Genomic DNA, 27,184 nt, shown 5'->3' on the forward strand with positions numbered 1-27,184 from the left:
TAAGACTGGCTATCTGAACATTTTTAACAAATACTTTTCTGGATGCAACATGATTTTAGGGAATGAACTGGACCAGAAATTTCCATGGCATGGCTTTTCAGTGCCATTAAACCCCAAGATGAACTCTCTTCACCGCAGCTTTTAAAATTATAAATTAAATGTGTCACTTCCCTGTACATAATGCTACATATGTATTTTCAACTACAGTCACAATAAAAGCTATCCTCCTTACCCCTTCATGACTTGTTCCCTGTCACCTCCTGTACCATCCTTGTGCGTGTGTGTGTGTGTGTGCATGTGTGTGTGTAATTTTTTTTTAATGTTTAAAAACATTTTTATGCTAGTAAAGAGCATCTCATTTCACCTTCTTGGTCCAAGCAAGCACTGTACAAAACCAAACCCAGTTCTGGCTTTATTCCTACCATGTACATTTAACCATTCGGTATGTACTAAATATCACAGGGGGGAAAAGGGTTAAAAGGGGGGAAGATCATGCTTTACACTCACACTGACACATTTATTTCCCTAATTCTCTTGATGAAACACTTTAATGATTAAAAAGAAATTAATAGCATGTATCAATATTGCAAAAATATGATTAATGACTTTTTTGAGATGAAAGTATCATCATCCTGATTAGTAGGTAAAGAAAAGCCTATTAACTAACTTTCAAGTAGGGTAATTTACTCCATTAAAATCAGCTACGATGTTTCAAGATTTAATGTATTGTTCAAATTCATGTATGCAAACAAACTCATTAAAATTCAGGTGACCTCACTCAGAAGCTCACTGCACTTAAAATTCAGGGCCCTAACAGAGGACATTGAGCTGGAATATTTAAATTGAAACATTTGTCCTTTCTAGACAGGGCATTCGACACTGATTTTGTTTTTGTTTTTGTTTTCACCAGAAGGAGGAATTCAAGATGCCTGAGAGTTTGCAGCAGCTAAAAGGTTCTGAAGAACTTGCTGCTTATATCATACTGACATCCTGCACCCAAGGTCAAGGGCTGTGTTGGACACCTCCTTACACCAGCTGAGGCCAAGGACAATCACCTTCACTTTGGAAATGGGTTTAAAGAAATACTTCTCACTCTAGCTTAGTAAAACGCATGTAGTCCTAAACTTTAAGGACTAATTTTCTAGAAAACTAAAGCACACCCCATTAAGCAACCGAAATGTCCCCGTTCATATTTTTTATGGAACTTGTTCTAGCAGGTGTTTCTCAAGTTACCTGGAGAAAAACCAAACCCTCACCACCTACTGACCCTGGCTGCGTGCGAGGCCCTATGCTAAATGCTTCCCTACAGGACTTCATTAAACTGCCTCACGCCAATTCTCTGCAGAAGAGGGGACAGGGACCAAGGAGGTTTAAAGGATGTGATGATGTCACCCAGCTGGTAAGGAGTAGCGCCCACAGTGCACCTTGCGCCACATCACCTCCTTAAAGATAGCTAATCTTTTTTTTGTTTCTTTTTTAATATTTCTGAGTCACTGTTGGGGCAGAAAGGCATAGTGGTTAAAAACACAGACTCTGGAACCAGACTGCCTGGATTCAAATCGGGGCTGGTTCCACCACTTACCAGCTGTGTGACACTGAGATGTGATTCAACCACTCTGTGCATCAATTACCTCATTTGGAAAAAGTGGAAATAATAACAGAATGTACCTGAGAGGTTGTTGTGAGAATTAAATGGGTCAATCCATGAAAAATGTTAATTCATGTACAATGCCTAGAACTGTACCTGATATACAGTAAACACTAGGTAAATGTTAGCTCTTATCATTAAAAGCAAGTGTTAGAACAATGAAGCCCAACGGATCACCAAGGTTCTCATAGCGAACCCACCCTCAGGGAACCAAGACTGAGTTCCCCCACGCACAGTCACACACACACACACACCTTTTTGTGTATCTCCCATGTGCCAAAGACATTATGCACACAACAATGCATTTCATTCTCGAAATAAAACATAACAAAATTCCTTCAAGAGAGTCAGTACCCTTCCTTTATCAATAAGGAAAATGGTCAAATAATTCGCCCAAGGCTCTCAAGTAGGAAGTAGCAGAATCAGGATTGGAATTTGAGAGTTTCTGTCTCAAAAGCCCAAGTTCTTTTATCTACACAATGTTATCTTCAGTTCTTACGTCTACTTTTCCCATTGTGTTGGTGAGTCCACTGCTATCACTTAGGATCGGAGTTTTGGAAGGGACTTTTGAGTGTATCTAGCACAACATTCCCTGTTTGCTTATGAAGAAAAATGGAAGCCTGGGAGGCTCGCTACTGGCTTGCCCGAAGTCACATAATGAATGCCACTGCCACGGTGCCACGCTGCCGCTTCTTCCTCTTGGATGCTGGTGGCCTGCCTCTAGGAGGCCCCCAGCCCTGCTCCAACGACCACTGTATAAATCAAGAATGCAAAGGCTAAGTTTGGACCCAGGGGCTCCCCAGTGAGGCAAGTTCATTAGCAAATGGACTTTGTTATATTCAGTTTCGCTGCTTGGATCTTTCTGCTTTCTGGCTCACAGTAGCGTTCTGGAGACTCAGGGTTAGCAAACAAATCAGGTGTCAGTCTGGTCTACAATGTCACTGTGAATCTGAGGAAAACTGCCGAACGAGGCTTTACAAACAAAACCCAGAGTAGAGACAATTTCACGCTGGAAGAAAGGAAAGGACAGGCTAACGAGAAGTTTAATTTGTCAAAGGAAGGAAGCTCACAATTAAAGCAGCTGTTCCTAGCACACTACAGTCTATCTGAGGCCAACAACGTACGTACAAGCATAACAAACCATCGGCCCCATGTGGAGAAGCAATGCTGAGATTTCTGACATAATTAGTTTCCTTTCCACAAAAGAGCTGGATCCATAATTAAACTCTGTCTCCTCCTGCCCCTGTTCTGCTGTGTATATATTTGATTGCTTCCTAAGGGACTGGGTTAGAGACCAGGAGACAACCCGAAACCACAGTTCACTGACGTCCCAGGGCCAACAGGCAACACGATGCATGTTTGTATTAGCTGTTACTGGGCCTTGTCCAGGGAGAGGCTGATTTCATCCCTCCACTCAACACACTTCTCAAGGGTTTGCTGGTCAGTTTACACAGTTCTTACAGACCACTGGAAGTGACCGCTAAGACAGGCTAAGTGCCAGGGCACTGAGTCCCACAGAAAACTTCAGGGCCCATTTTGAGAGGAACAGGTTGTTGTGGACAGACTATAGTCCAGAACTGAAGTTCAAGACTCAAGTCTTGGCTCCTCCACCTACCTACTTGATTGATCAAGAGTCTGTCCCCCTCTCAGAACCTTAGCTTCCTTGCCTAGAACATGAAGACAATCTCTGTCCATGGACGTGATTACTGAGGAGTTTAAACAGGGACGTAAGTGAAAGTACTCTGTAAACAGTAAAGGTCCAAGCGAAGGGAAGGGGCAGCCGAGGAAGTCTGCTTATCTCCTAACTGGTCTCTGTGTGGAAAATCCCCAGTGACTCCCCACTGCTCTCAGGATAAAAGTCCAGACTCCTGAACAGGTGTAAAGTCCCTTCACAATCTGCCCTCTAATTACCCTTCAACTTGACCTCTTGTCACATGCCCGTCACTTGAGGAGTTCCTCCAGGGGCTGTGACTCCCACACCTGCAGGGGACAGCCCTCCCTCCTGACACTCCACATTCTACCCAACTAACCCATCCTGGGGGCCTGATTTTAACTTCCACATCATTCCCTCCTAGATGCCCTCCTCTACCTCTCTTCTATGCTTTCCTAACATCTTACATTAATCCCTTTGAAGCCCTTTTCATCATTGTGTTCAAACTGCCTGGATACTCACTACTCTTTTCTCCTCTCAATATTTCGTGGACTAAAGAACATTGTTCACTGAATGAGTGAATTTAGTGAAAATGACTTAGTGTCTGACACTAGTAGCCTACTAACAAATCACTACAGTTCCCAACCCCAGCCTCTCCTTTTTACTGATAAGAAAAGAAAGGCCAAAAAAAAAAAAAAAAAGACAAAAGAAAACAAAGGCCACGAGAAGCTAAAAGACTTGCCCGAAAGCAAATGACTAATCACCCTAGTCTCCTAGTTCAATCTCTGACTTTTCTCCCACAAAATACTTACTATGTCCAGGTTTTATGCTATACCATCAATGTCTTTCCACAGCAAGAGAACTGAAGGTAGAGGAGTTGTAAGAGAAAAGAGACTTGAAATCAGAAAACTACTGCTCAAGGCCAGGCTCTCTGTGACCCTGAACAATCTCCATGCCTCTGGGTCTCAGGTGCCCCAACTGTCAAACAGAAATTTAGCATCAGCATACCTAAGAAGCAAAAGGCTTCCTATTGTTTGTTTATTTTTCACCTACTTCGCCATGTTTTATGTGACAAAAATGAGGTAATCTGAAAATACTTTATACATCTCAAAGAAGTATTTTTACAGCTTTCAAGTACAGTTATCCCTGGGTACCTGTGGGGGACTGGTTCTAGGACACCCCAGCCCCAAAGAGTATGCATACCAAAATCTGCAGATGCTCAAGTCCCTTATATAAAATGGCACAGTATTTGGCATATAACCTATGCACATCCTCCCATATACTTTAAATCATCTCTGTATTACTTACAATACCTAACACAATGTAAATGCTATGTAAATAGATGCTGGCACGTGGCAAATGCAAGTTTTGCTTTTAAGAACTTCCTGGAGTTTTTTTTCCTGAGTATTTTCAATCCAAGTTTGGTTCAATCCTCAGATGTAGAATCTGTGGATGTGGAACCCATGGATACAAAGGGCTGACTATAGTTATTTTTCTGGTGACATTTAGCTTTATTGTTTAAACCAAGACATTTTTAAGGACAGGATTCAAAAACATTAAGCAGTCTCTTTGGTACTATAAAAAGTTTAATCAAATTACAAGATCAACACAGGCTCAGCTTGGATTAACTAATGCTACTTCTTCTTCCTTCTGTCTTCATGTCATCAAAACCCTAGTGTCTACCTGCAAAAAGAAACCTCCCCACAATCATTAACTGAAAAAGGACAAACCCTTTTTTTCTTTACAGACACTACTTGATTTCATAGACTCACAGAATACTGCAGCCAGAAGAGACTGAAGACCATCGAAGCCTGAACTTGCCTTTCACAATGAGAAAACAGGCCTGGTCTAATGTCCTTAGGAAGGACTTGTGCCATCACTGATTGGAAATGTGCAACAATTGTTTTTCAGAGTACTATATACTTTATTTTGCAATAACAAGGAGATGACCTGACCAAAAAAATGTGGTAAATCATATAATGAGATTCCAACAGAAAATAAAATACAATGGTGTTTATCGAAGTTGAAGGCTGAAGGGCCAAGACAGAGACACACCTCTGATGATATTTATATATACATGTTTTTAAATGTAATTATTATGGAATTTTGTGGATGTGAAAGAAATTATTTTGCTTGTTTCGTTAATTTTTCATGCTTCTATAAGACTGGAAATTTTCAAAACAATAGTACACAAAATAGGAAATGCACTCACTCAAATTATTTTGTTTATGGACAACATCCTAATCTGTTCATTGCTGGTTATGACTGAGACATGGTTATGACGATTTATTATTATTTAGTTTTAAACAATGTAAGAAAGCAATGCAGTCAAAAGTCACCATATCTTAGGCAGAAGTTTCTAACTCCTCACCCAACAGTTTATTCCAAGTGTTAACAAAAGCAAAAGAGACTGAACAAGTAGTCAAAGAAACTGATATAGGAGAAGGGTGGAATGCTATTTTCATTCTTCTCTTCCCAATCCAATCCCCTCTCCCCAAACCCTGATAGGGGTGAGGTGTTAATGGAGAGTGAAATGATTAAGTGGTCTGAATCATTCCAAAAATGGAATAGTTAACTCTCAATAAAGAATTGTTTTCCATGCCATCTCAAGATTTTATTCAGAGACCTTAAGAAAAAAAAATTCCTTGTTGAAAAACATAAACAGCTATCCCATCCAAATTCATAAGCAACCAATTACAGTAGGGTTAGTCACTGACATCTCACAATGCAAACTTTCTTTTTTTTTTCATAATGGATTTCGTGTATGAGATTTGCATGAGATTAAACTATTTTGCGATACCTATTCCAGCTAAACAAATATTGCATAGGGTCATAAGAAATGAACTCTTATAATTCAGCTTTTAAGTAGATCACCCTATATTTCAGGTCAAAAGTTGATCATACATTTTAGAGACTGCCCTTCTACTTTATACATCAGGAAAATATCTATGAATTATTAAAAGAATTACTGCCAAGTTCTTCCCTCAAATATGCAAAATTACGACATGATGTGGGTAAGTCACGCCAGTCCCAACTTTGCCAGCAGGAAGCTGTGAAACACGACATACTGCTTAACGACTTTGTGGTTGGTTTTTATCATGATGAGGTGGGATTCCATACCTAACCGAGCTTCTGCTAAGTGCTTTGAAACCCTGCAATGCCGTCATGGGACTGCAAGCAGCACTGTCAACCAGCCTGTCTTAGTGACAGCAAGCCTAATCTGATGAGCATGAGGACATGCAGAGCTTTCGCACTTTCTCCTGGGAGCCAAGAATTAAAATTCTGGGCTGAGGAAGATGAGAGCTCCGTGGAAAACGTTTCAGCAACAGGTAAATACCAAAGTGCCTAATTAAACTGATGCTGAATGCTACAGGCAAGACAGCAAGAAAATACTTTGTCACAGTCAAGAAACAGGGCTGCTGCAAGAACTGTTTCCAAGTTGTTTCCATCACTTTATGTGGCTTCCCTAAGGAAGTCCTAAGTAACTAAGTAACTTTTTTAAAAAAAGCAGTGCAGACATTTCTTCCTCTAAGGACAATCAGGCACCTACTTCCTTTAAGGTTCTTAATAATTCAACGCAAAATAAGGAAAATCCCAAAAGTCAAAACTGAACACAGGAAAAGGACACATCTCCAGACACACGGTATCCAATAGGGACTTCCCTGGTGGCTCAGTGGTTAAGAATACACCTGCCAGTGCAGGGGACACTGGTCCGGGAAGATCCCACATGCCGCAGAGCAACTAAGCCCGTGCGCCACAACTACTGAGCCTGTGCTCTACAGCCCACGCTCTAGAGCCCACAAGGCACAACTACTGAGTCCGTGTGCCACAACTACTGAAGCCCGCATACCTAGAGCCAGTGCTCCGCGACAAGAGAAGCCACCGCAATGAGAAGCCCACGCACCACAACAAAGACCCAATGCAGCCAAAAATAAATAAATTTATTAAAAAAAAAATATATATATATATATATGCAATAGTCATTGACAGATAATTTTTTTTTAAGCTTTTTTTTTTTTTTTTTTTTAATTTATTTTTGGCTGTGTTGGGTCTTCGTTTCTGTGCGAGGGCTTTCTCTAGTTGCGGCAAGCGGGGGCCACTCTTCATCGCGGTGCGCGGGCCTCTCACTCTCGCGGCCTCTCTTGTCGCGGAGCACAGGCTCCAGACGCGCAGGCTCAGTCGTTGTGGCTCACGGGCCCAGTTGCTCCGCGGCATGTGGGATCTTCCCAGACCAGGGCTCGAACCCGTGTCCCCTGCATTGGCAGGCGGATTCTCAACCGCTGCACCACCAGGGAAGCCCCAGATAATGTTTTAATACTGAAATTTAACCATGACACACTGCACAGCAGACACTACATATTCACTTTAGAAAATAGATAGCAGGGACTTCCCTGGTGGTCCAGTGGTAAAAAATCTGCCTTCCAACACAGGGGACACGGGTTCGATCCCTGGTCAGGGAACTAAGATCCCACATGTTGCGGGGCAACTAAGCCCGTGCACCACAACTAGAGAGAAGCCAGAGTGCTGCAACAAAAGATCCTGCATGCCTCATGAAAGATCCCGCATGACTCAACGAAGATCCCGTGTGCCGCGACTAAGACCGACACAGCCAAAAAAAAAAAAAAAAAGAAAAGAAAGAAAAGAAAAAGAAAAAGAAAAAGACAATAGATAGCAAATGTGTAGGATGTTGCCATCCACTCTCTCCGTCCATTGCCCATGGCCCACATCAGGAATCTATCACAGCCCTCGGTCTTGCTGAGCTCAGACAGGACCTCAGAACTCTATACAACACAGCATGCTGGGAGGCAGCTACCAACCCATCACCATCGACATTCATGCTGAAGCCCATTTCGTCCCAGCTTTGCATAGTCCTCAACCCACTATACCAAAATACTGAAACAGATCTTCAGAGAAAGCCACTACATGAGTTTCAAGACTACCCAAAAACCTTCATTTAAGCCATAAAAAGGTATTTTTCCATATTATGTAATTTCTAAAGGATAATAAGAGCAGAAAACATAACTGCAAACATTAGTTTTACTCTAGACACTATGCTGTTCCACTGAGATACACAAGCGGTTCTATATAATAAATGTTTATATCCATCTTTTTAAAAATAGAATTTGGCTTTATTAAACCCAAACACCCAGCCCAATTCCAAACCACTCACTACCCTGTCACTCAAACAGTGCTGGGCAGAACACAGACACAAACATAGCTCCATCTGCTAATTAAAACCAGGCATGAAACTGTTAATAGGCATCTGTTGCATTGTTTGAAGCTAACGGGCAAAGACAAAGCTGAAATGGCTCTTCTAAAGCAAACCCAGTGATTTCACTCATTTTCTATTTGGTATTTATGTTAGTGGGGGGTTGGAAGCAGGGTGTTAAACAGCTTATTATGGAGACTGAAAGACAAGTGAAATATCTTTCAGAGTCTAAAATATCCCTTTAAAACTGATTATAGAAAGACAGCATTTTATAGTGGGGGAAATACCATTCTTGTATTAAGAATTCAAATTAAGCACTTTTAATCTTGCCTCAGACATTGTCTAATTATCTAGAATATTATGAAAGATAATAACTAAAATTTAAGCAATGCTTTATAGCTCATATAGTGCTTTCATAATTCATTCATCCAATTGATTAGTCATTTAATAGAGGCCTTGGAGACTTAAAAGGTGAATAAGATTTGACTCCTGCCCTAGGGAACTCACATCAACCCTGAAAAGTTGGTATAGTATTAGTATACTCTAGTACAGATAAAGGAACTAAGGCCCTAGAAGGACGACTGACTCACTAAAGGCCAGAAATGTAGGAACGGCAGATGTCAGGACGTGAACCCTGATCTGACCCCAGACCTATTGCTCTTAATTGACCACGCAATCTCCCTAACAGCGAACATGAACCAAGCCGCTACATTGGCTACTTAAATTTCAGAAGATCCATATTATGTTATGTTCCACGATATTACTCACCATCTAACAGCTACTTCCCCATTCCCCACTCCCACCCTCTTCTCATCCTGCAGAATTTTCCCATGTACTCATTCTAACACACACCAGAGAGCGGGTCTCCAGAATGGTCCTGTGTGCAGACAGGCAGATCTGACCTACAGCCAGCCTCAGGCCATGCCGGCAGCTCCCTGGTCTCCCACTTCTGGTTCCATGGTTCCTTCTAGATTCAGTTATCAGATTCCACTAAGATATCAACTGCTAAATTATTCCTTGTCTTCAAAGACCAGACATTTTCCTCTACGACAATATCCAAACCTATCTCCCTCCAGCTTTTCTTAGAGGATCCAAACAATCTTGGTGCTGTTGCCAAGAGAACCTCCTCCCTGGTTTGCTGCCATGCGGAACAGCTGGTGAAGCTCTTTGTGAAAGTACGCTTATTCTTAAGACACAGCCAGGTCTGTCTCCAAGACTCAGTTTCCCACTCCCATCTTTGATTTGTTGAATGGCTTTTTGCATTCGCTAGAACACTAACTGAGGAGATGAGTTTAACCCTTTATGAGCAAGCATTAAAATCCTGAAACAGTGTTCTTTTCAAAGCTATCACCTAGATGGGAAGTCTATCGACAGCTTTGAAAGAAAGGGCCATGGGGCTCTCTCCCTTTCTCCTCTTAGCAGAAGTCCAGGTTCCCAAGCAGACTTTCTGCTGACCCCTCTGTCACCCACCGCCAGTCAGGGCAGTTCTTCATTCTGCGTTGGGAGTCTGGAGGAAGACTCTCGCTTCCCTTCCTTTGCCCAGATGCTGAGAATTGGAAAAGCAAAAGCAGATGTGTGGCCCAAAACTGCTCCAAAGAAAGATGAAAACAGTTCAGGTCCTCCTGCCCCTGTGGACACCGATGGGGAGAGTGATAACGCAGACGGTGTTCCTGTGCCCAGTTTCCAGAATTCCTTCAGCCAAGCTATTGAAGCAGCCTTCACGAAACTGGACACGCCAGCTACTTCAGATCCCCTCTCTGAAGAGAAAGGAGGAAGAAAAGAAAAAACAAACAGAAGCTCCTGTTCAGCACCTCAGTCGTCCACACCAAATGACACTACTGGCCTGGCTACCTTCTCCACCCGGTTTTCTTTTTTCTGTGCTTTTGTTTTGCTGCTGTAATTTTTAAGTATTTGAGTTTGAACAGATTAGCTCTGGGGGGAGGGGGTTTCCACAATGTAGGGGAAGCAAGAAAATTTTAAATACAGTGTATTTTCCAGCTTCCCGTCTTCACGCCAAAATAAAGTACTGATACTCACAAGAGGAAAAAAAAAAGACAGTGACATTAAAATAAGGCTTTATGTACAAAATGTTCAATTTGAAGTTGCCTGTCCCTTACATATTTTTGTTTGAGAGGTTGAAACCACGGAAAACAACTATGAAAATTAAAATCGACTTGCACTACATATCTGGATTATGCTCAGCCAAATGTTGATATCATCTTGGATAAAAATGTAAATATGACAAAGTTTGTTTTTCAGTCAATCAGTCTTGATAAAAACTTTGAATTGCTACCAACCAAAAACAGTTTTTAATTTTAAGCTGGGGTCAGCAAACTCTTTCTGTAAGGAACAGTTAGTAAATATTTTTAAGCTTTGTGGGACCCATATGGTGTCTGTTGTATATTCTTTGTTTTGTGTTACTTTTTAATAACCCTTTAAAAATGTAAAAACCATTCTTCGCTTGTGGACTGCACAAAAACAGGCTGCAGGCCGCAGGCCACATTTGGCCTGTGGGCCATAGTTTGCCAACCCCTAAACGAAAGTAAGTCAATCCAAGAAAAAAATGTTAGGGAATAAAATGTTAGGCACTAGGCTGCAACGATTATCAGCACACATTAATATGACATCATTAGTTATTTTGCACATGGAAGGAATTTTCATGGCAGGATACACTTTGATCTCCTAACGTGAAACTACAGACATAGAAAGGGCAAAGGACAGTTAGAACATGCTGAGTTAGCCCATATAAACTCCTAAAGGACTCTGAGTTGTATTAGCATTTACTGTTTCCCTGAAGTGATACAGCTAATCCAAATGGGAACACCTTAACTTTCCTCACATAAAAGCAAACGTGCAAAATCGAATTCCTCCCTGGAAAAGATGGTGACTTGAATCTATGGTGGTGATCATACTGATCAGAAGTAGCAGCAGCTCAGTTGTGAAAAGTGATCCAGACTTGAATCTGGGGTTTCACTAGAGGCTCTTCTACAACCAGCTGTGTGATCTTGACAGTATCAACCTAAGCTCAGTTTTCTTACTTATAAAACTGGGCCATGGGCATAAGGTAGATAATTTCTAAGACTCTGCTGTCAAACTATGACTATACTAAATAATAAAACCACTCAGGAAATACCCTAACAGGAAGAAGGGGGCAGGGCAGGGGAGAGACAGTTAAGGGAGGAAGCTTAGACTGTCCTGTTAGAGGACAGGGCTGGGTTTTCTCTTTCTGTTCTCCCAGCACCTTGTTCGGTACAGGCCATTCCAAGACGTCGATACGACCCTCGCATCAATATTAAAATGTACCCACATCCCATAGGAAATATAATTCAGAGCTACTGTATTACCGTTTCCTAGTTGTCTTAATGCTACATTTTACATACATTTAATTAATCGTTATTAATGATCATGTAAGGGGCTTGGGGAGTCAATCAAAATTTTTTTTTTCAGTTCTTAAACGTTTGAACTGAAATGCTAGTTGGTTGTTGGTCCTAGACACTGGGCCTACAACTTCAAATGGATAAAACATCCCTACTCAAAAGTTAAATATTATCTGACTGATATACGAAAAGAGTCCCAACAAGTCAGTTGAAAAACTGTACCCTCTACCACCCCCAAGAGCAGAAAGGAAATGAGGGGAGCTGGGACATCAGAGAAGATACCAGAACCTCAGATACATGAAAGAAGAAAGCATCTGTGAGACAACTGTTTCTGTAATCAAAATGACTAATTGTCTCCTTCCTTTCATGAATGCAGAACCCCTATCAAAACAGTGTCTAGAGGTGGCAGATGTCCTTTTTTAAAACTACTTAAATTTTAACAAAGCAAAATTAAGACTGTAAATGTATCTCCATGGGAAGAAACAGGCATCCATACATATCTCCCAGAACACACACACACACACACACAAACCCCATGTATTAAGAAATGCCCATTAAGGAATGGACAATTCCTGGGACGCAGACCTTATCAAGTTTTGTCAGCAATGATGTAGCAGTCAGAAAAGCCCTGGAAACTTCCACACTGAGGTGCTTCAAGAAATAATTATGACTGGGAGGAGATGGACCACCAACTCTCCCCTCAGCAACCTCAGATCACCTGGAAAAAGGGGTGACGGTTGGAGGGGGTAGATATTGCTGCCAGAGATGTGGACACTCCAAGCCTATGTTTGTGATCAGTGTGTGTGGAACTTTTCACTAGAATGATGTTAACATTCACCTTATTTTCCTAGCTTAATTTCAACTCCAAAGCATTAGGTTGCAGGTATGTACAGTTTTTGTGCTGTTTGAAGGCAGTGGGCCACCACTTCCTGTCAGAGCTCTGGGGCTAAATAAGAGGCATGGGATTTCCCCTCCTCCATGTCAACTGAAGACACAGCTCAGAGCCTCTCTTTACCACATCCACCCTACGGAAAATACAAAGGCGAGCATCACACATGAGATTCACCGCATTTAACGTCTACCTCCAGTTCTAAGCTCTTTCAGGACACTTGTTTTCCTGCCTTAATAACTGCAACCCTCCACAAAACCAAATTTCAATCATTAAAAAAAAAAATTTAAAAATCCACGGAAGAAAGATTGTACTCCTTCAGAATGAAAGGTAACTTTTCAAAGCTACTATTGTAAAAGGAAGCAGGCACCCTCACAGAAAAGGTGGGACAAAAATTAAGACCAAAAAAGAGGAAACTAATACAACTTTTACAAACAAGCAAAAGTCATTTAAGGAGCTTAATGGAAACAGCATCAGTGAGATTCAGTCACTTTCGATGCAGGGGAATACTTCTGGGAGGGTCACTCGTAGAACGGACAAAAGGCGACCCACTCGACTTGTTAGAAACCGTCCTTTACCATCTGGACTGCAGTGTGCATTCAACAATGAAAAAGGGTTATGGGGTTTTGAAATGAGTACCAGCATCAAAAATTAACGCCTTTTGGTTGCTGCAACAGCTCCCATCAAATCTCTTAGGAATATACTTGAGACATGACATTTAAAATCTGCTTCCTCCGAAGAGAAAAAGTCCCACTCAAGAATGACTGCCAAGAACTTGCAACTCAAACTTCCCTAAGCCCAGACATCATAACACCCGGGAGGTTTCAGACCACTCAATCCATATGAAAGACGCCAGAACAAACAAACCATAGCCCTTCCTAGTGCTTGGCTGAAGAGTGCTCTATACCCCAATATTCTTCTTTTATAAATGATAAATTATCCTTAAAACATAACTCATTACCATAGCACTAGCCCCCTAATAATCCCAGCAATTCTTGGCGAAATATGCTGTAAGAACCATTTGAAAGATGCTTAAGTGAGCCGCTATGAGAAGCCATGACATTATCCAGACAACCAAGAGCTAAGATTCTTAAGGTACTTAATTAACCGCAGCTATTTAACAAGGGAAATGATGTTAAGGTCACTTGTACAGGCAGCTTAAAACCAGCTCTGATTTGCTCTTCTTCAGGTTTACGTTAAGTTAGAGATCTTGTTACCTGACCAGAGTCTTCCAAAAGTAGGAAGGACAGCTCCCAGCCAAGACCAGAAAAATCAGAATCAATTGAAAGTAACTGAGGGGTATATTGCATGTTGTGATTCATTTAGCAAGTAATAATTAAAACCAAAGGAAAATATACAGGGAGGCAGGCAGAATGTAAGATCAATTCCCCAGCTGAGAATTATTAAACCTTCAAGGCTAAGAACTTTAAAAATTGAGAAGTGCTGTGGCACAGGAGATAGTAAAGGAATGAACCACATTTTCCTGACCACACCATTCCCAAAGTCACCCATCCTCTTAACACCCCTTAACACTCACAGAACAATTTAATGCTCCATAGACAGTATCTCATTATCAGTCACTTTTTGCTCTTTCTCCTGCACTTGATCCAAAGGGAGTAAAGAGAGAGAAAATGGTAACCAGTGCTCCCAGTTACTGGAGAAAGTCCTACTTTCCATTTCCTCTCCCTTTCCCATCTTCTCTCTTCTCTGCTCAACCTCTCTACTGTATATTCTGCTTCCCTTTTTCCTTTCTATTTCACAGCCAGCTCTCCTTTACTTTCTCCACCAAATATCCTCATTCCATCCTCTGGCCCCCTGAACTCATCTTCTACCTGCAATTTTCTTCTGCCCCCTCCCATGATATCTATGACCAGACTTCTTGTAGCCAGTGCCCCTCATCCCTTACCTCCTGATCACTCATTCCTCCGAACTCCTTCCGGATTCCCGGGTTCTCACCTCTCTTGTCCCTTGTGTCCTCTGTCCTTTACTTCACGGACCTCCCATTCCCATTCCCCCAACCCTTCATTTCCCCCTTCACATTTCCTTTCTCTTTCCTGTCTTTTAATCCATTTCACACCCACTATTCCCTTCTCTCTCTCCATGAGATTTCCTGTGTCCCCCCCACTCTGTCCCTCTAAGACCCCTCCCTGTCACACCCCCAACCCTCTCATTTCTCTCAACACCCCTAGTCCTTGTTCTTCTGGTTCCTCCTCCCCTTCCTTTGCCCCCAAGTTCCTCCTTTAAACCGCCCGCCCCCCCAGCCTCACGTCCCCACCGGCCCCCCCTCCCTCATGCCTTCACCCTCTCCCACTGTCCTCGCAGCCCTGCTGTCCCCGGGGTCCCTTCCCTGGGGCTCCCAAGCCCTCCCACCGCTCTCTCCCGGCCCCCTCGCACCCGCTCCCCATTTCTCACTCCCCGTCCCCGGCCGCGGCCCCTCCCTCACCGATGGTGGAGATGAAGGTGGTGTTGAAGGCGTCCTCGGAAAAGCGGAATAGGAGGCAGGTCTTGCCCACCCCCGAGTCGCCGATCAGCAGCAGCTTGAACAGATAATCATACATCTTCGCCATCTTCTCGCTCCGGCCCTCTGACCGCGGAGCGAGAGGAGCGGCGGAGACAGGCAGGGAGGGGGCCGCGGGCGAGGGGGCGTGCCCGCTGAGCCGCCGCCGCTCGCCCCGCCCTGCGCCCCGCCCCTTTCCTCGGAGAAGGCCTGCGCACCCCGCCCCGCATGGCCAATCCGCGGAGGCTTCGTCATCACCGCCCGCGCCACAGTGTTTGGTGGGGCTTGTAGTTCCTTTGAGGAGCTTCGGGCGTGCCCGGGGCGGCCTGTCCCCGCGGCCCCAAAGGATAAAAGAAGAGCCGCTCTGGGCTGGGTGATCGGGGATTAGGCGTTTCCACTCGAGGTAGGCAGGGAGGGCCGGTTTCCAACTCTGCGTGTCCTACCACCGGAACTTAACTTCGTCGTTTCTTTGTGTGCTGGTGCCTTTCAAATCCAGGACCTCGGAATCTGTGTCCAGCCGATCCCGCATCTCTTCCACCGCGACCCGCAGCTGAGATGCTTTCTTTCCTTCCCGCTGCCCTGGCGCAGGCTGTGGATCATCTGCAGAGTGCCTTATCTGGCTTCTCCTCCAGCTGCTGCCCAGCACCACGTCTGAGCCCCCTCCCGCAGTCCGTCAGTTACGGAGCTCGAAAAGAATGATTGCGGTTCTCACTTGAACCCCACTCCTGTTCTCTTCTTCACGCCTCCAGAGCAGAGCGAAATACAGTGGGTATTTTAGAGGATCTGCTATGCAGACCGCTTACCTCCTCCCGCAGGAAAATGGACAAAAAATCTGGGAATTGAAATTTTCAAGGCTTGTGCTGCAGGCCTGTGCCCTATAAAACTGCAAGCATTCATGCGAGGCAGGAACTATGACCGTGGGAATCTGGAGGATAAGATTTGGATTTTGTCTTGGCTCAGCTGCTTAACAGCACAGAGGCTTTCTGCACCTCAGTTTTCTCATCTGTAAAATGGGTATAAAACAAGCTGTTTCATAGGGTTGTAGGAAAAGTTAAGTGAAATACTGAATGTGAAAGCACTTTGAAATCCTTAAGGCAATGTAGAAATGTTAGTGGTGATGGTTACCTTCTTCAACCCTCTGTAGGCTCTCACTTTTATGGATAACAAATGGGGGGAAAGCAGCATTCTGTTATACTCAATTTAATCCTTTATTTCTTGTCTTAGACTATTCTCTGTTTTGTGGATGTATGATTCAGGCCTCTTTCAGTCGCTAGGGGCAGAAACCCAACCAGATCACGCTCTCATGAAAGGGGGATTTAATGGCTCAGGTAAAGCAGAAGGGCAAGCGAATAGCTAAGGAGGTCTGGGACCAGAAGCTCTATCCATTCAGGCCTCTCTGTCTCTCATCTCTTCTCCCTTCTAATTTCTAACATGTCAAATACCAACAAAAGCTTTTTAGAGTCCTCAATAATTTTTTAGAGGATAAAGGGTTCCTGAGGCCAAAATATACGAGAACCACAGTCTATGGTTCTTAGGTCTAAGGAAACACCTTTTGGAAGGTTAGAGTAGGTTATTAAGGGAACCAGTGGACTCAACCATTAGTAGACTAAGGAGAAAACTTGGACAGTCAGTTGAACAAGACAGCAGGCTTTTCTAAAACACATCTTGTGTGCCTTGTGACTTTATGTGCAATGCCAGTGATATTCCATTCTTCGTCTTGTTGCGAGACAAGAAAGACGAGAAAATTCAGTTGGGCCTAGTAGCTGCTTTCACCTTCTATGTGAAAAAAAAGAAAAAAGATAAAATGTGTCATTAACTCACACTTCTTAATCATACAGTACCCAGAGGGTTGCTGCTAATCTAATGTCTAATTTCTAGAGTCCACTTGATGGGAACAGATCTCTAAGAAGGTCAAAGTCACAGTTTCTATCCCCTAATGAGGAGGGATTCTGTCCTCTGGCACAGGCTGAGCCTCCTTGTCCCAGCCAGTTCTTGGGCAAGTCTGTGAACTTGGCCTCAGCCAGGGCTGAACAAATGTGGACAGCACCTTCCTCTTCATTTGGAAAAGAAGTGAAAAAAGTCTTCAAAGACCACTGGAATCCTCTTTCTTCTGTAAAACGTGTACTGATTAAAATAACTTTTAGTTCCACTACCTGCATGCAACTATTGGCATTCTCTCTCTGTATGAATAAGAACACACTGATGTGGCAAAGAACTTAAGTTCATAAGAGAAGCTAGGGTTAGGAATTTTAAAGTCCCTAAGTTTCCTTAGGGGAATTTTGTTAATTGATGGGAATTAAAAATTTTTTTGTCTTGTTTTCACTTCCCTGGCTTTTCTCTATTAGCAAGTGTGTATAACATTTGGGACTTTCTAGCTGATAAGTCTGTATACCACTGTTGAACCATTCAAGCATTTTGATATACTGACACTACTTCAAGAAGAATCCAATTTTTTTCCTTTTGTGAATTTTGAATTTTCATATTTTGTATAACAACATGTTACTTAGAGATCAGATTTGGGTGGTAGTAACTACTATTGAATCAAGGCACTTTGCTCAAAAGACTGGACAATAAATGTATTTGTAGACCTAAGGGTCCCACAGATAACAGGTTGCTGGTTGCCACTTTCTTTTCTTTCTACAAGTGGCACATTACTATGTTCTGAGAAAACCACATCAATACTTTTTTGCCAGTTGCCCAAACCCACCCTTAAAATGCTATGTCACTGCAGATACTAGGCAGACCAGCACTTTCAATTTGATTCTGTAAATGTTTATTGAAGCCTTTGATAAGTTTAACATGTACATGGCAGCTTGACTTAACAGGAATCTAGCTGTCCAAGGAGTTTACCCTCTGTGGTTTTTGTCAGGCCAGTACTCTTTTCCTCCTGCTTTTGGGCAGCCGCTCCTCCCCCTCTGGTGGCTGTGAATCATGGTACTTTATTCCTTCAGCCACAGAGGTGGGCATATGGCCAGGCTAGGTCAAACTGAGTTCTTACCCGTGAATTTTCTAGGAAGGTGGGGTGATGATGATGAAAGGAGGTCTCGCTGATGTGAGGTCTTCGTGAGCTTCAGGCTGGTTGATCAGAATGTAGTTCATTTTCCTGTATTCTCTTGTTGCTGCCCTCCTCTATATGGTTACTTTGTCCTCAGTCTGGCTTTCCTCATGGTAGCAAGCAGGACTGCCGTGTTGCACAATTCCAAGAGCCATTATTCACTTCTTACAGTAGTTTATTCATCCTGGGGGTCTTTAACCCCCAAGAATCTACAAACACATTCTTGAGGGTCTGTGTGTTCTCTAGGCAAATTTTCAAATTAATTCAAGCATTCCTTAACTGGTTTAAATTGCTCCATGACACTTGAATGCGAGAAATGTCACCTTTCTTAATTGCTTAAGTGAAATTAAACTTGGCTGAGACCCCTACTCATCAAGGGCTGGCAAAACTGGTACCAAACATTACTGGGACTTTTCCTTCCCTTAACTGTATCCTACAAGAATCCAGGTGCTTACATGGTCCTGAAAAATGAGGGACAAAGCAACCTCTGGTTGTCAGTCTGTACCCATCAGTGCTGATGCTTCTGTCCAACCACCCTTGGGTTCTGGTCCTCTGCCATCTGTTGAGCACAGCTGTCCCGGTGGGCTACAGAGATGTCCTTCATGGTGATTATTTTCAATGACAGATGACTCAGTTATCGAATAAGTTCTCTCTCTGTTATCTAAAGTCTGTGTACTTCTCTGTCTTCTCCCTTAAAACTTGAGCCTTTTGAGGAAAGGGACATTGCTGATTTCTCACTGTGTCGCCAGCATGCCTAGAATGATGCCTTATACATAGTAGGTACTCAGTTAAGTTGTTGAATGAATGAATGAACATCTGACTATCATGCCAGAAGTCTAGGTTGTTTTTTTTTTTTTTGCCACACTGCATGGCATGCGGGATCTTAGTTCCCTGACCAGGGATAGAACCTGTGCCCCCTGCAATGGAAGCGCGGAGTCTTAACCACTGGACCACCAGGGAAGTCCCCAGTCTAGGTATTTATAAAACATCGGGGACACCTTCAGTTTATTATTTGCTCTAAGACCTAGGTATTTTTAGCCTCACCAATACCTTTCTGGTTGTACTTTACCTTGTATTTATATGTTATTCATTTTGTAAGTATACTATTTATTGTTGTGTTTAAAAAATCAGTGTGATTATATATTATTTCTCTAGCTTGTCAAGATCATATTGAATGATAACGCCTCAAAAATACCAATTTCTCTTATCAACTCTCTGTCATCCCAAACCATGCTATTTATTTAGTGATAATCCAGTGGGATAATTCTACAATTTTCTTCATCAGAGAGGGACACACTGTACTCTTTCCACCCACTGATGTTTCCTGAGCAATCACTGGTTGAATAATGTCTACTCAAACAAGCTCACCCTGTGAAACCAGCTCAGCAAGGCCTACCTGGAGGATACAAATGTATCTATCATGTGGTCCCTGCCCTCAGTTTGCTTCCCAGGTAATTAAGGGGAGATCCCACAAACGAAAAGTTCAGTGATAAATGGGAGGCAGATATCTGGCAGACACACACTTCATCTATTCTGATGGGTCAGGTGTCTGTTCTGATTGATTGGCTTTTAATTCGGATTGGTCAGACCTCCAATCTGATTGGTCAAGTGCTTATGCCAAACTGATTGTTAAATATTTTGCATATCTCCACTGAATGTAAAAATTAAATAAAAATGACATGATAATACCAAAAAATGGCTACATGAAATTTACTCTACTATAGGGTGGATTGGAAGGAATCTATTCTAATACACTTGTATTATTTCTTTCTCTAATAATAAAGTTTTTGACAATAAAATATGTTAGTGAAATTCATTCCTTTCATTAGCCTGGGCATTGCTATGTAGGATTTTGTGTCAAATAAGGCACATACACAGTAAGTACTATGTGTTTTGGGTAGAGTTTCTTGTTAGAATGAGTGATTAAAGAAAGCCTTTTGGAACCAACTTTAAAATGGACTTTGATCCAATGGCAAAGTCAAGATGTTATGAAACTCACAATCAGCATCATAAGAGGTATTGAGATACGTGTGGCCGTAAAAAATAGAATAATAAATGGTTTAAATAATAAAAATATTTACTTAATCATATACTAAAATAATCAGATCTAGAACTAGCGACAGGTGAGTGATCCAGCAGCTCAAATGACATGCCCAGGACCTGGTTTCTCTCTCTTGGTTTCTTAGCAATGCTTCCTCAAAGAAACACTGATTTCAACAGACCAGCCTCATGTGGTTGCAAAATGTCTTGCTGAAACTCCTGGGACACCTAGATTCAAAGAGAGCAGAATGTAAAGAATCCTTTCTCAGGAGTTCAAATTAATACCCTAGAATTCAGTTCCATGGGCCCTGACTGCCCTTCCGTGAACAAATCCTAGGGTCCAAGAGAATGGCGTATGCCAACTGGCTTAAGTCATTCAAGCTGAATATGGGGTCAAACTCACCCTAAATCACAGGGTCCTGTTAGAAATAGAGAAGACAGGAGGCAACAAGGCTGTAGAAGCAACCATTGAAAACTACTACCTGTTTCAGTGTCAAATGCATATAGATATTCATATCATGTTCAGTTATGTTGGAATTTCTGGAGAGGTCATGGGGCTGAATCCAGGAAAATTCTGACTTGTCTTTCTCTTAAACAGATGGATTGATGTTGAACTGGAAAGAAGAGGCAAGAGAGAAATACTGTTTCCTTGAGGAGGGGATGGGTGCTCCAAAGCTAGAATTAACACAGGCACTTAGACACCTGGTCCCTTTTCTACCCCACTTCAGCAACCAGCTAAGGTTAAACACTTTGATAGCCTTGAACTTTCTAAATTCTCTATCAGGCCCTGACAAGCCTGTCCCGGGATTTTGTAATGGAAGGAAGATTGGACAAAGCATCAGGTGACCTGGGTTCCGTTCCTAGCTCTGCCCCTAACTAGCTCTGTGACCTAAAAGAAGGACAACAACCCTTCTGTGCCTCAGTTTCCTCATTTGTAAAATGAAGGAGGCTGGACTAGAGAATCCATTTCTGTCTATAAAATTCTTTGGCTCTTGAACCCAAGCTCCTAACAGATGTCCTGAGATCTGCCTTAGGGGTTCTGGTCTTACAGACTTTGGTCTCCAAGGCCAACTAAACACCCTAGTGAATTGAGGAGATTCATCAACAGGCCTAGGAGGCCAGGCAGAGTGTGGGGCTGGAAAGGAGCCCAAGACACCTAGTTCCTTATTTTAAAAAGCAGTCAGTTCACCCTATGACTCAGTTATCAGTACTTCTCTCTTTCCAAGGAGTGCAAAGTTTCAGTCCTTCCTGTGACGAGAACAAGTTACTGGGTTGCCAACAACTTATTGGATTGCCAATCTACAGGATGAAGAGAAAAATGAAATTCTCCTTTGTATTTTGAGCCATATTCAATCAGATTCCTGCCTCCAATTCCTACTTAATATGGATAATCATTTCCCGAATAACCTTAAACATAGATTTCGTCCCCACCACCAATGTAACAGCAGCAAAAGGGCTTATAAAACGGAGTTTATCAGGGAGCACGTTGAATGCTCCCAAACCTGTGATAAAACACCCTATCTCTCTTGAAATTTTTGCTCTTGCTGTTCAGGCAGAACTGAAGAGTTAACATGAAATCAAGCAGATCTCTTTGATTACTCATTTTTAAGATTTACAATTATAAATTATGGTACAATCTAATAGCATGCTGAAGAAATAAGGCTGAATAGGTAATTCTTTGGGGCCAGGATGAATATTCAGATTAAGAAGAACTGTTAATGAAATCCCAATCACATAGTAATTTCCCTCCTATTACTTTCTGAAACTCAAGTAGCTGTATGGCCTAATTAGGCCTGTTTGGGGGATTATCACAACATTTTATTTCTGCAGTGAGTGATATCACTCGGCGTTTAATATTCATTGAGGCTTTTACGAAACAGAGAGGTTTCCATATGTCTCTAGAGCAAATCATTTGTGTTTGCCATCTGCTACTCAAGAGTAGTTTTATAGAAAAAGAATGCAAATCACTTGGTTCTTTAATTACTTTGGGGTTAGGCTATACTACAGTTGGGATTGTGGGACAGCCAATTCACTGCTAGGAGAATACTGTTGTTTACTTAGCCACCAACTTAAAGAATTCTTTTCAAGCAAATGGCATGAAAAGAAATTGAAACCTAAAATTATCTTTGTCCTTTTAAGTAGAGGCAAAGACCATTGTGAAGTGATGTGTGAGGGTTTTTTGAGTTGGCATTAAGGAGACACTATCCAGAGCACAGGATATTGAGGTCAGTGTAGCAAGCATCGGTTCTCTTTTCTTAGTTCTGATACCAAAGGAATATATGACTCAGTACTTAGAAAAAAAAAAAGCCAAGGATCTCCTTGAGCTCAGTATCAAAAAAAAGGTAATTTACTCTTAGTCACCCAGGAGCTAATTACCTTGGCTTTGGACTCAGTGCCATTTGTTTCTCCTTCCCCCATTCTCATTAGCTTCTTGAATTGTGGATAATTCTCTGTTCAGTAGCATCTCCACCAGCCTATGGACACATACCATTAGTTTTGCTTCATCAGGAGTAACTTCAAACAACAGAGTTTTACTAAAAGTGGAAACCCTGGAGCTTTAAGATTGTCTGCAGATTTCAATTACTGACGCTTTTTCTAAACTTCCTCACAGTAAAATTTCATTCACTGCGATTGTTAGCACATAGAATGTGAAAAATTGGCAACTGAAAGGGCCAATTGACTAGCAATGAGATCTTAACCTCATGGCCCTCTGATTTCTAAGACTATTTTCTGCTTTAAGATGCTATAAAATCAATGCGTTTAAGAGATCGTTTATTCTAATGTTTCCAAAGTTTGTACCTCAGAATACTAAGTGAATCAGCAGATGTTAGTAGGTGAAACTAGAAGAGAGGGTTTCATGGTCAAACTCGTTTGAGAAATGCTGCTATCAAAGTGTTTTGAAGGTACAGCTTCTCAGAATCCTTCATATGCTGCTATGCCTTGTGACTCTCCACCACTGGGTGTGGTGGGCAGCTTTTCCTACACTGCTGCCCCAGGCTGCTTTCTGAAGAAATGTCTTATGGGACCTGTGTTTTGCGGAATATCATTTGGGAAACTCTGATGTAACCTAAACCCTTAGTTTTAGACATGAACATCTAAGTTGTAAAGTCCTCCTGTCACGATGAGAATCAGCATGTTTACAAGAAGCTGTCCAAAAGCAAGGCAGCATCCGTTAGCAGAGTGCCTGACACACTGGACTGAGAGCACCTGTCTCTGCCTCCTGGTTTCTCCTGACTCCCAGGGCAGGGCTCCCTCATGCTGCCTCTGTCACCATCACACCCACAGAAAGGCCAGCCAAGGGGTGGGGGCAATGTGATGGCTGTTCCCTTCCCGCCTGGGGCTTTACCCTCAAGTCCTGGGGGACTGGCAGATATTGTACTAACTGAAATGAAAATCATTTTATGTGCAGAAGCGAATTCACCCAGAATTCTGAAAGTGCAAAAGACTAGATCCTTAAAGGAACATTCTGGATGCTGTGTTTTCCAGAAAAAAAGGCAAATGTTAAGTAATTAAGCTAACATTCACATTCTTTCTTTTCTATTATTCTATATTTTGAGTGAGTTATAGGATGTGTTAGACAGTCCCATCACGCCCAGGCTAATTTCTTACAGTGACATCTAAAGTTCTGTAAAATGATCTGTACAATAAAATGGTTTTAAAGGTGAATTACTTAAATTTCTTGAGGGCATGAATTATATTACATTGTATCCCTAATGACTAACACAGGGCTTGGCATATATCAGGCACATAATGATAAATACGTTTGCATTAATTAGTAGATTATAATCTGATGATTAGGCTTTAATAAAATAATGGTAATAACATATTTTTTGTTTGTTTCAAACTAGTATATTTAGAGGTTCCATTTTCATTCCTCAATAGATTTTATGTATTTCTCATATGCTCCTTCACTCATTAGTTCATCTAGTTCTGAAGGGGTACTGAGTGTCATCTTGATCAGCCAACCATCTTCATAACAAGATCTGTTGACAAGTCCTGGATTTTCTGCTAGAGCTTCATTAATTTTAGTTACTTCTCCTGATAAGAGAATAGAGTCCACTAGCAGCTTTCACAATTTCCAAAGCACCAAATTCCTCGTTTGTTCAATTTTGTCCCAACTTCAGGCAGACTACAGTAAACAGCATCTCCCAAAGCTTCCTGTGCAAAATTGCTGATTCGCACTATTCCAACACTGTTTTCTGTTGTTACCCATTCATGTTTGTGAATTTACGCACCGACAGCAGATTGGGGCCGGTGCGCAGCGCCCGAAGGGCGCCCGTCCGCAGTACCCAAGGCAGCGGCGAGCAGGGCACGTTGGGCGCAGAGATGGCGCGCCGGCTGCAGACCGCAGACCGCACGCTAGCAGCGCCATGTTCGCAGGGGCGCAGGGGGTCTCTGCGCAGCATCTAGAGCACCCCGGCCGACGGGGGCGAGGGCGGCCCCTGGTAATAACATATTAATGGTACTAATTAATGATAGCCTACCTTTTCAAAAATCTCTAAGATACATTCCTTGCCCTGGTTAAGGTTTATAATCAGAAGCTGGTTAACACTCCTTATTTGTAACCTATTTTCATAAACAATTGCACTGTGATGTGGTGTTTCTTTTAGGTAGTAATAAATGGGATCACTTCTATATTTGACTTTGAGACACATGCACATAGACTTAGAATTGGAATGAGTCAGTGGACATCAAGTTCTGTCTTCCAGTCATTACAGAATTCTGCTTTCGTCACTTGGCCTATATTAAACATCCCCAGAGATAAAACACATAATAATAAGCCTGAAGAAATGTGTGATCCTGGAGGGCCTTCTGAGTCATCAAAGAAGGATTAAGTCATGTTGGTAAATTATAGTATGTGTTCTATACAGTTGACCCTTGAACAACATGGGCTTGAACTGCATGGGTCCACTTACATGCAGATTTTTTTTTCAATAAATATCCAAAAATATACATATAGAACATCCTGTGCAAGGCTTGAAGTAGATAGCCTATCCTTACGTAAGCATGAGGTGAGTGATATTTAATACGAAATTAATATGTTAGTTTTCTTACTGTTTTATAGCTTTGCTTTCAAAGAATTACATGACCATATAGTATGCCTCTCTCTCCCTCCCTCTCTCTGTCTCTCTGTCTCTCTCTCGTAACTGGAGAAACTGCATATATGCCTATCATCACAGGTACGTGGTTTTTAAAAAAAATATAACAATGTTTCTAATACTGTAGTATGAATATGACTAATACTGTATGCCATAAAAATGGTATAACCATTCATGTGGGTATATGCTAAGTTACAGTGAAGCAATAGTATCAATTACACTAGGCTACCGTAAAGCAATCATATTGCTCCTTTGTTATCAATGCATGAATCATTTTCTCTGTAAATAAATATGAATTTCTTTTTCACATTATCTTTTCATTTTTGATGCCTAGTGTTGTAAGAAGATAGGGTAGGGGGGTCCCCGGAGAAAGACAGCCAAGCATGGCTCCTCTTGACATAAGAGAAGCCATTTTTGGCCTAAGCCATTTTGTGATCTAAGCCTGGACACAATGCTTGTCCTTGAACTGGTCTCAGTAATTAATGATCTTAAGGGAACAAAAGAATGCAGGAGCAAATGACTGTTACCAGGCAAGAGAAGTAACAATAGCAAAGGTAATATGTCAGTTGTAAAGACTCTCAGTTCTGCTTCAATGGTAAAGATTAGCCTGAAGCACTTTCTTGGGCTGTTTTGTAGAATTTAAACCCCCCTGGAGCACTCAACCACCAGATCAACTGGAACCGAAGGGATGATGCTGTTGACGTTTTCTGACCCTGGTGACTTCAATCAACTAAAGCTTGGATTCTGTCAACCCCCAATTGTATGCTGAATTCTCCTCTGCTCAAGCCCCTTCATGAATGAATATGCATGTACCCTCAGCTTAAAACGTCACCAATTTTGGGACTTTCCTCGTGGTCCAGTGGTTAAGAATCTGCCTTCCAATGCAGGGGATGTGGGTTTGATCCTTGGTCAGGGAACTAAGATTCCCATATGCTGCAGGGCAACTAAGCCTGCGTGCTCTAGAACTCGCACGCCACAACTAGAGAGAAGCCCACATGCCTCAACGAGGAGTCTGCGCGCTGCAACGAAAGATCCTGCATGCCACAACAAAGATCCCGCATGCTGCAGCTAAGACCCGATACAGCCAAAATAAATAAATATTAAAACAAACAAACAAACAACAACAACAACAAAAACTTTGCCAATTTTGCTGTTCAGGGAGACACTGCTTTGGGAAAGATCCCCAGTGTTCTCCTTACTTGCTGCAAGTAACAAATCCTTCCTTCTCCTGATCTTTGGCTTGGTTGTATCTGTTGGCTTGACCCCCACCAAGAGGCCAACACAGTTTTTTGGTAAAAATTTTTGGTGACCACGAAGGGACATCTCGCCTAGCCCCTTTGGGTTCTCCCAGATCTATGTTGCTGGGGACCTGCAGGCAAGGGCATAGGAGAATCCCTCTTGGTGTCTGAGTTGTCAGGTCCATGCACCTCAACTCACTTATCAGACTCAGAGGCTACTCCAGACATCTTGATCTGGAGGGTCCCTTTGAAGAAGTGAGTGGCATTCACCCAACAAATCAGCTTCTGTCCCCATCTCAACAGGGTAGGAGGAATGACTCAAGAACTGTGCAGTTAATCTTGTCCAGTAAGCAGATAGGGTAGGGGATCCCTGGAGAAAGAGAACCAGGCATGGCTTTCTTGACATAAGAGAAGCCATTTTTGGCCTAAGCCATTTTGTTATCTGAGCCTGGCAACAGTACTTGTCCTTGAACAGGTCTCA

At 42.3% G+C, this 27,184-nt stretch overlaps 1 protein-coding gene and 1 pseudogene across 1 annotated transcript in view; both read right to left on the bottom strand.

Moving 5' to 3' along the window:
* RAB8B (RAB8B, member RAS oncogene family) overlaps positions 1–15,381 on the bottom strand; it is a 63,244-nt gene extending 47,863 nt beyond the window's left edge. Inside the window, exon 1 of the mRNA XM_061182039.1 lies at positions 15,218–15,381. Coding sequence (XP_061038022.1) covers positions 15,218–15,341 — 124 coding nt within the window. The 5' untranslated portion in view covers positions 15,342–15,381. The remainder of the gene's footprint in view (positions 1–15,217) is intronic.
* Positions 15,382–24,234: 8,853 nt separating this feature from the next.
* On the bottom strand, positions 24,235–24,772 carry LOC133084619 (glycine cleavage system H protein, mitochondrial-like; annotated as a pseudogene).
* Positions 24,773–27,184: the final 2,412 nt, after the last annotated feature.

Source organism: Eubalaena glacialis, chromosome 2 (assembly GCF_028564815.1).
Source record: "Eubalaena glacialis isolate mEubGla1 chromosome 2, mEubGla1.1.hap2.+ XY, whole genome shotgun sequence".
Classification (NCBI taxonomy): Eukaryota; Metazoa; Chordata; class Mammalia; order Artiodactyla; family Balaenidae; genus Eubalaena; species Eubalaena glacialis.